Source organism: Microtus ochrogaster (genome assembly GCF_000317375.1).
Source record: "Microtus ochrogaster isolate Prairie Vole_2 chromosome 14 unlocalized genomic scaffold, MicOch1.0 chr14_random_1, whole genome shotgun sequence".
NCBI classification, from domain to species: Eukaryota; Metazoa; Chordata; class Mammalia; order Rodentia; family Cricetidae; genus Microtus; species Microtus ochrogaster.
In genome coordinates, this window is record NW_004949096.1 from 29,440,031 (window position 1) to 29,451,946 (window position 11,916).

Consider the following 11,916-nt stretch of genomic DNA (forward strand, 5'->3'; position numbering starts at 1 on the left):
AAAAAAAAAAAGAAATTAAGAAGCAAAAAGAAAAAACAAAACAAAGACAAAAACTGACCCAGAGAACCTAGGACATGAGACTAATAGCAGGAACAGGCTAGCGTTCACCCGGTTCCCACCCAGGCACGAGAAAGAAAAAGTAAGGAGGATAAAGAAAATCATGGAAGAAGGAGAGTTAAGAGTAGTATTGTGAAACTGACTCTAAAACTGTGCAGGGGCAGGAAGAACAAGAAACACACACGTCTCTAGGACATTTCAGTGCTAGTCTCTGCTCTACAGATGCCTGTTTATCTCCCGGCCGGGCTTCTGACATGTGCCCTACCACACTCATAGTTTTGTACACAGTCTGGATTCTTCTTTTTCTATTAGACAAAGTCTAATAGAACTGGATTTGAACTTGTTACATGATCAAAGATGACCCCGAACTTCTAAATCTCTTGCCTCACCTCTAAAATCCTGGGGTGTGGTGTGCCACATGCCTGGTTTAAACGGTGCATGGGGCTGACTAGAGAGGACTTTGTGCATGCTAGGCCAGAACTCTACAAATTGCGTAATATCACAAGCTCAAATTTGAACTCCTTTGATTTTTTTTTTTTTTTGAGGTGGGGTCTTCATATGTAGCCTTGGATGGTTAGACACTTACAGAGATCTGCCTGCCTTCCTCTCAGGTGCACCAAGCCCAAGCATCTTTTGATTCTTAATTATGCCTACTCCTTAAGCATGTGGAGTAAGAATGTCTGTACGTTTCTTTCTTTCTTTTTTTTTTAAGAATATTTATTTATTTATTATGTATACAATATTCTGTCTGTGTGTGACTGCAGGCCAGAAGAGGGCACTAAATCTCATTACAGATGGTTGTGAGCCACCATGTGGTTGCTGGGAATTGAACTCATGACCTTTGGAAGAGCAGGCAATGCTCTTAACCACTGAGCCATCTCTCCAGCCCCTGTCTGTATGTTTCTACCTCTGCAGTCAATGCTAATCAATTGAAAAGTGTAGTAAATAATTGTAATTTAAAATGTTTTCAAATTAAAAGAAAGGCATTATGGTCCCCATTTGTAACTCCAGCATTTGGAAGACAGATGCAAGAGAATCAGGAATTCAAGGCCATCCTCAACTACATAGTGAGTCTTAGACCAGCCTGGGCTATATTAGACCCTGTCTCAAAAACATAAAACAAACATTTCGAATTAAGTCCTAGAGGAATCTGAGGAAGAATAGAGTTTGAGGTAAACACAGCAAAACTCTGTCTCAATAACCAATCAAAAAGAAAAATAAACATAAAAAATTTTCAAACTAGATAGAAACCCATCAGTCACATTTCCCCCCACAGTACCTCTGCAGTAAAGGCCTTATGGTATCCCAATATTCCTGGAAAAGCAGGAACAAATTTGTGGGCAAAGATAGATAGCTACAGAGTGCCGTGTACTCTCCTTCAGCAGAATCTGCAAGAAAATAACAAGATATATTTAATAAGCACACTATTTTGATCTACTCAGTGTTAACAGAGCCCTTCCTGTTTACGCTCATTCCTATCATCTGCTGTACAAAACAGTGGGTGGCAAATGAGCCACAGTGATTCTTTTACAGCAGAATCTGAGTCTCCCTGATCAGATGGCTTCTATGACTAACCACTATATTCAGTATACAATACAAAGTCTTTTCTTCTGGGGGTGTACTGAGGATAGAACCCAGGGACTGGGGGCGGGTTATACCACTGAGCTATACCCTAGCCCACAAAGCCTTTATTGTGGCTTAAAGACCCAGGTGAGATGCATACATCTGGCTACCTCCTGGACCTCCCCGTCCATTAGGCTTACAGCCAGAATCATATCTTCACCGTTCTCCTCCTCTGCCAAGCAATACCTCTGCATTGATTTTCTCTTAAATAGAAACATTCTTCAACTATCCAGCCCAATCCCAATATGCAGTTCTTTGTTTAATGTCTCCTTGGAGAAATGTCTTCCTTTGACTACCATGTCCAAGGGTTCTTCTGACCCAGGCCACGATCAGTTTTACTTTTCTTTGCAGGACTCAGCCCATTTGGTATTATATCATGCATATTTATGCTTCTTTATATTTGGCTCCATCCCAAACGAAAGAAAATACTTTATTTTTATTATGGATAAGGACATGAACATTTTGTGCATGCAAGCAAGAGAGCTGTATTGGAAATTACTTGGAAAGTAACATCTTATTTTTTAGAGAACATTGACAAAGTTTGATCACATCTCACCTATTGAAGAGTTCAAGATAAAGAGGCTAACATCTAGTAAAGACAACCTCATCATTGTACTCTGAGGATAAAATGATTCTCTAGACAATTTTGGTCACTTTTAAAATTCTGGCTCTCAGCCGGGCGATGGTGGCGCACGCCTTTAATCCCAGCACTCGGGAGGCAGAGGCAGGCGGATCTCTGTGAGTTCGAGACCAGCCTGGTCTACAGAGCTAGTTCCAGGACAGGCTCCAAAGCCACAGAGAAACCCTGTCTCGAAAAACCAAAAAAAAATAAAATAAAAAAATAAAAAAAAATAAAATTCTGGCTCTCACCAATAGAACACAGGAAGGACACTTTCTCTACTTCATTTAGATTTAGAAATGAGTAAAAGAAAAAGAAAGAGATGTTGTTAGTAAACATGGTTTCTGTTGCTCAGAAGGCCTTTTGGATCACTATTTTAATTCTTAAATATAGCTATATGTTCCAAACCCAACCCAAACAAAGGTATGTAATTAAGTCATCTTCCTGCCTGTACAAACAGTTCTTTTCCATAGAGGTAACAAATATCTTTAATTTCCTGTATATCCTACAGTTATATTCTGTATACGGGTATTTTATTTTGATATCTCACTTGTTAGCTTTAGAAGGCCTGGAACCAGGCTGCCTTCAAGCTAATAGAAATCTGCCTGTCTCTGCCTTTCCAATGCTGGGATTAAAGTATGTGCTACCACATCCAGCATGCACACAGGTATTTTATTTTTTAAAGCTGTGCACATGCCCGTACATGCTCATCAGCCTTGCTGTCACGTGGAGGCCAGAGGACAACTTTCAGGAGTCGTTCTTTCTACTTTGTTAAAGCCAGATCTGTCTTGTTTCTGCTGCTATACTGGGAATTCCAAGCCAGCTGGCCTGTAGGCTTCAGGGTGATTCTCCTGTCTCTGCTTCTGTTTCTTCATAGAAGTGTGGGGATTACAACTACTTGCCACTGCACTTAGATTTTAGAATCTTATTTAAATATATATTTAGTTTTTTGAAACAGGATTTCTCTGTAGCTTTGGAGCCTGTCCTGGAATACGTTTTGTAGACCAGGCTGGCCTCTAACTCAGAGATCCAACTGCCTCTGCCTCCTGAGTGCTAGGATGAAAGGCGTGTGCCACCACCACCAGACTTAAAATCTTATTTACTTTTTACACTTAGTTATTTACTGGTGGGGGTGGGGAGAGGCATGACTATACCACAGTGTGCATATTGGGGGTCTGGGACAAGTCGTAGGAGCTCATCTCCTTCAACTAAGTGGGTTCCAGGGATTGAATTTATGCAGTCAGGCTTGGCAACAAGTCCTTTACCTGCTGAGCAATCATGCAGTCCTGTATTCGGCTTCTAACTTGAAATGCAAGGACTGAACTTGGCATCAAGCTTGCACAGCTGTCAGTGTCACCGCTGCATGCTCTCTCCAGCTCTTTGCATGCAAGTTTGTTTGTCTGTTTTGTTTTTAATTTTTGAGACAGGGTTTCTCTGTGTAGCCCTGGCTGTCCTGGAACTCACACTGTAGACCAGGCTGGCCTCAAACTCACAGAGATCTGCCTGCCTCTGCCGCCCAAGTGCTGGGATTAAAGGCGTGTGCCACAATTGCCTGGCACACGCAGGTATTTTAATAACTCAAGGACTTTATACACACACAGGAACCGAGAGCAGGATTTGCAGAATATGAAACTCCGCTGGATTTTGGCCTCACTTTTAACTACACCTGGGCAGGGGCAGAAGCGGTTTCACTTGCCCTGTCTGTCTTATGCTGAAGACAAGAAGAGTGAGGACGAGCCTCCACTCCCTGCTGAGTTCAGTCTCCCACTTACTGGCAAACAGTTCTTCAGGGGGAGTCACCCCAAGTAAGTAGTGGAAAAATAATGCGGCACAGCGAAGATAAGGGGTGATGCCATTCTTCAGTGAGACCCACAGGGACCAGCCAGAAGGGCCACAGCCAATGAAGCTAGAACACAATAAACCCAGAACAGAGTGTTTACCAGATTGCAAACACAAGCCCTGTTAAAATCACATTTAGTGACTTAATTTCTAAGCACTTTTTAAAAAGTATTTAGTTAGCTAATAGCCTTGGTGTATACATTTTCTAAAGGAAACATCAACTTTTATAATATTCACTTTTCTATTTTCTATTTGGATTGCTAGGCATTGGAACTGGAGCTCAGTGGACATCAGGCAAACACTGCCAAGGGCTAAGCCCCAACTCTACCAGAGACTCTTAGCATATCAGTACTCCCTCTTCCTTAGGTGAAGGTAAAAACAAAGCAAAACAAAAAGAGAAAGTCAATTTTAAAAAAGAATTTTAGAGTATCTTGACTCTCACAAGGTTCTCTCTGCAATGTGAACTTATCATTTTTTTCCCCATTGTTACAGTGATAAAAGAAAAAAAATCCACCCTTGCTATGAAATAAAGGGAAGAAAAACTTAGTAAAAAGTGACTGGAGGGGACTGAGAGATGACTTAGTGGTGAAGAGCACTGACTGTTCTTCCAGAGGGCTTGGGTTCAATTCCCAGCACCCACATGGCAGCTAACAGCTGCCTGTAACTCCAAGATCTGACACCCTTACACAGAGATACATGCAGGCAAAATACCAATGTACGTAAAAATAAACAAACAAACAAATAAATAAAAGTGACTGGATTTGCTAAAAAATGAATACATTCCTAGTGCCTATATCAAAACTGGTTGATGATCTGTGGGGAAATGAAAACACTGCATATAATAATGTAACGGTGCAATTCAAAGTGAGTCCTAGTGTAAATTATGGACTATAATTAATAAAAACATTATCAATTCTAACAAATCTACTACCATAATATAAATGTGTATAGGGGGGATAAAAGTGAACACTTTTATTCTCTGTTCAATTTTCTGGTAAACTTGAATTGGCTGTATAAATTATGTATGGTACAGTATATGCACATTAAAACATACATGCAGTTACTAACAAAGAGATCAGAAGCTTTTAACTGTTAACAAGTACATTCACTGAATAGTCACCGTAACAAGGAAACTTATTTTCTACTTTTATTTAAGTTCTCAATACTGTCAATTGTTAAACTGTTTTCATTCATGCCTGTGTTCCAAAAACAGCTTAAAAGTCAAAATGCTGTCAACCTCATTCGAGTCTCAAATACAACAAAGAGTTTTCTAATCTACTACCTTTTATTTCAAGGTAAAAATTGAAGTAAATTTTCTTTACTATATGCCCATCCTGTAAACAAAATTACAAAACTATAAAAGGCCTTATCTGATTTTAAGGCAAGAAAATGGCTGAAAGGTACACCGCCCAACTCCTCAGGACACCGAGGCGGCCTGGCCAGTGGACTGCTACTCACCCGTCCGTGTGCTGTGAGACTTCCGCAAAGAAAGCAGCTGCACATCGAGCCTCCTCACAGTCCTCTTCACCCTGAGCAAGGGAGAGCCCTGAGAGAGATGTGCAGGCGGATTTAAGAGTCTGCTCTCCAATCAGCATGTTTAACCTCAAGTACGTGATTCCAGAACATCCTGGAGCCCCTTTATCCCTTCCATTAAGCCCCTCAGCCTCAGTTTTACTGTATAGAAATGGAGATGAAAATGTCTACCTTGCAGGGCCCTATGACAGATTGTTATGGCACATTTGAGCAGTCATAAAGTTACTCTGAGAGAATGGACATCATATTGCTAGTTCTTTTTAATTTCCATATAAAGAAAAGTTGCCAATAGGGTTGATAACATGGTTCAGTGGGCAAAGATACTTACTACCAACTCTGACAATTTGAGTTCTATACCCAGGACCCATATAGTAGGAGAGAACTGACTCCTGTAAGTTGGCCTGACCTCCACATGTGTGTGATGGCACACAGGCATCCCTTCCTTCACAAATAAACAAGTGAGTATAATCTATTTAAGTTAGAAACATATAGTAAGTTTGTAGTGATTTTTTTCATTCAAGTTAAAAGAAGAAGGTAAGTGCTACTTACTGGTAGAATGCATGCTTACACGTCCTAGACCCTGGGTTCAGTCCCCAGTAGCGCACACACATACAAAAAGCACAATAATTTTTAAAGTATGTATATGTATGTCTGCATGTGGGTTTGTGTACATGAATATGTGGAGGAAGTAAAGTGAAATTTGCATAAGTGAAATGAATTCAAGCAAGCCATTTAATGAGTTTGACAAATGCACACATGTAATGAGATTATTGATTTATCAATGAACCGAGTTGGGAAGAAGAAAAAGCACCTGCTATTTAAGCAGATAACTTGTCTTCTGATACCCAGCACCCATCTAAAATCTGGGCTCTGGCTACATATGTCTATGACCCTAGAGCTGGGGTTGAGCAGGAACAGGCAAATCCTCGGAACTCATTGTCTCCCCAACCAGCCTGATCGATGAGCTCCCAGTTCATTGAGAAACCAGCCTCGAAACTAAAGTAGAGAGTGCTTAGACATACCTAACATTGACCTGTAGCCTCCACAGGCAGGCACACACACACAAATGTGAATAACACACACACACACACACACACACACGTGAACTTAATTGCTATGGAACAGTTTTGGGTTCACAGCAAAACCGAGCAAAAAATATAGAATTCTATATATTTCTGGTCGCACACATGGACTATTTCTATTATCAATATCCAGCACTGTTCATATAAGTATATTAGTAACAGTTATTTTGACCAAAAGTCCATACTTACAAACTGATTCTAAAGTTTAAGCCTAATGTCATGCCCCATGTCTGTAGCCCTATCACCTAGAGGTGAACCAAGAGGACAGGACTGCCAAGAGTTTAAGGCCAGCCTTGGGCTACATAATGAGTTCAAAGACAGCCTGACCTAGGGTGAAACCCTGTTTTTAAAAAGTAGTAAGCCAACCAGACAGTAGGAGAGCTCACCAATCTTCCAGAGGACCTGGATTCAGTTTCTAGCAGCCACTTCAGATGACCTACTACACCCTCAGAGGATCTGATGCTGCTAGCCTATGCAGGCACCTGCATTCAGCACGCAAACCCACACGCAGATACACATTAAATAATTAAAAATAATAAAAATAAATCTTTGAAAAGAGATTATGCAAAGAGGCAAAAAGTCCTAAAAGAGCCAGTTTAGTATTGAAGAGTAGAATAGGGCTGGAAGGCTAACTTCACCTGACTCAAGACTATTTCCCAAGTTTACATTAAGATTCACTCATGATGTTCCACATCCCATGGGTTTGGGGAAGTATATATACATGTATTATACAGACTAGCCTCACTGTCTCTGTGCCTTTCTACATTCATGGAAATCACATTTCCATGGAAAACCCAGTTCTGCCTTCTCTAGAATGTCTTGTAGTTGGACCCATAAAGTACCTTTCACTCTGGCTTCTTCAACTTCATATATACATATATGCATTTTCAAGACTGGATAGTTCATTTCTTTATAGAGCTGAATTATGATATTCCACTGTCTGGATGTACTACAAATTATTTATCAATCATGTAATGTCTATCCTGGTTGCTTCCAAGTTTTCCCTGTCAGCATACAATAAAATTATATTTAGTTTTTGTTGATTAATATTCTCTCTCTTCAAAAATGAAGCCCACATATGTAGTGCCCATGGTGGTCAGAAGAGGGAGTTGAATGTCCCCTAACTGAAGTTGCAGACAGTTGTGAGCTACCGCATGGGTACTGAGAACGGAACCCAGAAGAGCACCAGTGATGTTGACCACTGAGCTATCTTTCCAGGTCCCTCTGAGATGATTTTTTTTTAAATCTGCATTTTCTTTAAATTACTTGAATTTTCAGTAGGTTTTATTGGCCACTGTTATCTAGAACCAAGCTTCATGTATTTTTTATAGTTTGTTGGTTTTTACATTACATATGTGATATATGGTATGCATGTGTTTGTTTGTATCCACTTGCACATGCATGTGCAGGTATGCATACAACAGGAATCCCAAAGCTGATATTGAATGTCTTCCTTTATCACGTTCTACTTTATTTATTTATTGGGGCAGGGTTCCTCACCAAAGCCGGAGCTTGCCAATTCCAGCTAGTTTAGCTATTCTGTTTGTTCCATGGATCCCTTGTCTCTGCCTCCTAAGTGTGGTACTACCCCATCTGCCTAGCTTCTGTATGGGTTCTGGTCCTCATGCTTAGACTTTATCCACTGAGCCATCACTCAGAACTTCATTTGCTATTCATGACTTGACTCTTAAAGGACACTTAGAACTTGAAAATGTTATATTATATTCATGTGACTGGAGTCATAATTCAAAAAGCATTCAACGAGTACTTATCAGGGAGAACAAGGTTGCCAGATACTTGAGGCTAAGAGGAGTGGTTTTAAAATATGATTGTTCTCTGTAATCAGGTACCACGTGTGAGGGAGGAATGGAAAGAAAGGAGAAGTGGGGTGAGGAGTAGAATTAGCTACAAATAACTGAAATAAAGTAGCCATAGCCATGTTACAAGGTAAGCAACATACTATCCTTGTAGCTGAAAGAATGGGTTCCTGAAAGTCTTGATGAAGGCAGAACCTGTGTGGGTAGGAATAAACTTGGAGAGACATTGACAATGAGAATTTGGAAGAAAAGAAGAAAAACAGGTCCTAACAGTCCCTCCACACATCTGAAGAGTAGCTGGAATTAGATGATCAAGTATCTTAAGCTAATTATAATTAGCCTCTCATAGCTTACCCTGCCTTGACCCGTTTAGATATATACCATGATTAACACAAGCGTAATTCATTCTGTCAATAAAGCATGGGTAAATGTTACTTAGAGTCAACACAAACTGAGAAGGGAGTCTTACCTGTGTCTGCTGTAAGAAGTATCTGAAGCATGTGTGCCATGGTGATCAAATGGAAGAGATAAAGGTGGTTATATGAAGAACTAACGGATGAAGGCTGCAGGTCAACGGTGTCATCCCAGTACAAGGATGGGAATGCTAACACAGCACCTACCTATGAAAAGTAAAGGGACATCAGCAGGATAACAATGAAAGGCAAGACAAACCAATCTCCTAACTAAATGTAAAAGGTACCAAATGACCCAGGGCTTTTTTTTTTTTAATAATCATCATAATTTTCCCAGTTATATTCAACAGAATATCTTAGAATATAATTATAATATACCATTAATGGTAGAGAAAGGCCATCACCAAGCCAGTTTACCCTTTGCTGAGTCTACTTACTGTAGGCCAGATAGTCATTCTCTCCTTCAGAACAGTCATTCTGAAGATTCTTTATTACAAACACTTAGAAGCTCTTAAAAAATACTGATACACAGGCTTCATCCCAACCCAACAAAACCAAACTCTGACGTAAAGTCCAATTGCTAGGATTCTTTTTAAAACTCCCCAGGAGGTTCCAAAAGAGTCAGCGTGGACAGCTACTGAAAACAGGCTTAGATTATGAAGTACAAATGAGTGGTTGGGGTTGGTTAACCCAATACCCACAAAATCCATAGTTTCAATTTTACTACTATTTTCTTCACTGGCAGGCTTAAAATAAGATTATTGCGAGGATAGGAAAATTCTTCATAAAACTCACAAGAGTTGCTACCTGTCCACGGGTATTTTAAGGAAGCCTGCATGTACTTAGCGCATGGTCTCTATCACTAAATAACTAATGGCTACAGCTTACATGGTAATACATGACATAAGATATAAATAGTTAGAAAAAGGGAGTGGTAAGGAGCCATAACAGATTGTTAACAAATATAATCAACTGCAAGATCAAATTTAAAAAGAAAATGTGTTTTCTTTTTTAAAAATAATTTTAAAAATAATTTTGATGTCTTGGTGAAATCTGTAGTATTTTCAGAAAGAAAGGATAAGACACTAAAAACGGCTTGGCAAATAAAATTTTACTATTGTGAACAGCAAGCATTAATTTAAATAAGAAAAACATGAAATTATAAACTTGATGACTTCAAAATAATTTTATTGAATACTTACCAAAACATGAAATAGATCTACAGATAGAAGGCATGGTGTATCTTCTGATTGTAGGTTAGGAAAAACAACTGAAACAGAAGTTAATGTAATTCAGTCAGTAAGGCAAAAATGTACTTGAATAAAATGCAAATTGGAAGCATTGAATGAAAATACAATGTGGCTAAAGAGACCAGAGAAACTAGTATATCACACTTCTAAGATATGGCTGTCATAAGAAAAAGGAAACTGAACAGGACAAAAGACTACCAGCTTAAGAGTTGAACAAGAGCCGGGTGATGGTGGCGCACGCCTTTAATCCCAGCACTCGGGAGGCAGAGGCAGGTGGATCTCTGTGAGTTCGAGACCAGCCTGGTCTACAGAGCTAGTTCCAGGACAGGCTCCAAAGCCACAGAGAAACCCTGTCTCGAAAAACCAAAAAAAAGAGTTGAACAAGAAAACTTAGGAGGAAGCAGAGTAGTGATGGTATGTGCCTTTAATAAACAAGCAAAAAATGAATAAATAAAATAATATTTAGAAGGGAAACTGAAATAGTGATTGCTCAAGAAACAGTTGTGGAAACAACAATGCATGCTTATCAGGTGTAGGGACAAGGCTCACTTCCTAGTAGCCCTACCTTTTGAAATGCCAAATGACTAAGGCTTGCTTGGCTTGTGCGCCCAGGATTGAAGCCTTGTGCTTGCTATGCCAGAGCTGATCTGACCTACCCCGTGCCCCAGAAGAAAGGCTTTTATAAAAACATTCTATAACTTTCCCACCAACTGAACATTTTTAAACGTTGTGTGACATATAGTATGTGAACAGATTTAGGATGATGAGCAGGGAGAGCTTGCAAAGGAAATGAGGACACAGAAAACCTTCCTGAGACTGGAGGGATGGCTCAGCGGTTAAGAGCACTGCTGCTCATCCAGAGGACGGGGGCTTCAATTCCCAACACCCCCATGGCAGCCCACAACTGTCTGTAACTCCAGTTCCAGGGGACCTGACACCCTCACACAGACATACAAGCAGGCAAAATACCAATGTACATTAAAACAAACAAACAAACAAGAAAAATTAAAAAAGAAAAGAAACAAAATCCATTAACAACAAAAAAAGAAAAGACAACCTTCCTGTACAGAATTAGATAACACATTATAGACAGCCTGAATGTAATATATTTTTATGAAAATATCTCGCAGCTGGAGAGATGGGCTCAGCGGTTAAGAGTACTAATTGTTCTTCCAGAGGTCCTGAATTCAATTCCCAGCAACCACATGGTGGCTCACAATCACCTATAATAAAATCTGGTGCCAACTTCTGGCCTGCAGGGATACATGTAGGCAGAACATTGTCTACATAACAAATAAATCTTTTTTTAAAAAAAAAAGAAAAAAGAAAATATCTTTTACACTCAAAAGGTACTAGAACACATAATTGAGTTAATAATATGCCTTGGATTCACTTAGGACTTGCCTTTTTATCTTCCCTGTTTATTTAGCCTACCTTTAAGAGAACAATATAACAACCAACAATAAATGCCTTAGGTTCCCTCAGTATCCAGCTTTTACAACCAAAACTAATGCATTATGTAACTCCATTCCCCTGACACAGAGAGCGATACAAGTGTGTAAATATGTGTGTTATGGCAATCATTCAAAAACAGCAAACAGCCGGGCGGTGGTGGCGCATGCCTTTAATCCCAGCACTTGGGAGGCAGAGGCAGGCAGATCTCTGTGAGTTCGAGACCAGCCT

At 39.8% G+C, this 11,916-nt stretch overlaps 1 protein-coding gene across 1 annotated transcript in view; it reads right to left on the reverse strand.

Moving 5' to 3' along the window:
- The window catches only part of Ubr1 (ubiquitin protein ligase E3 component n-recognin 1), a 133,572-nt gene that overhangs the window by 13,410 nt on the left and 108,246 nt on the right, over positions 1-11,916 (reverse strand). The window contains exons 37-41 of the mRNA XM_005364485.1: positions 10,186-10,253; positions 9,040-9,190; positions 5,597-5,684; positions 4,072-4,205; positions 1,337-1,445 (exon numbers count right to left, since the gene is read on the reverse strand). Of these exons, the coding sequence (XP_005364542.1) occupies positions 1,337-1,445; positions 4,072-4,205; positions 5,597-5,684; positions 9,040-9,190; positions 10,186-10,253 (550 nt within the window). The remainder of the gene's footprint in view (positions 1-1,336; positions 1,446-4,071; positions 4,206-5,596; positions 5,685-9,039; positions 9,191-10,185; positions 10,254-11,916) is intronic.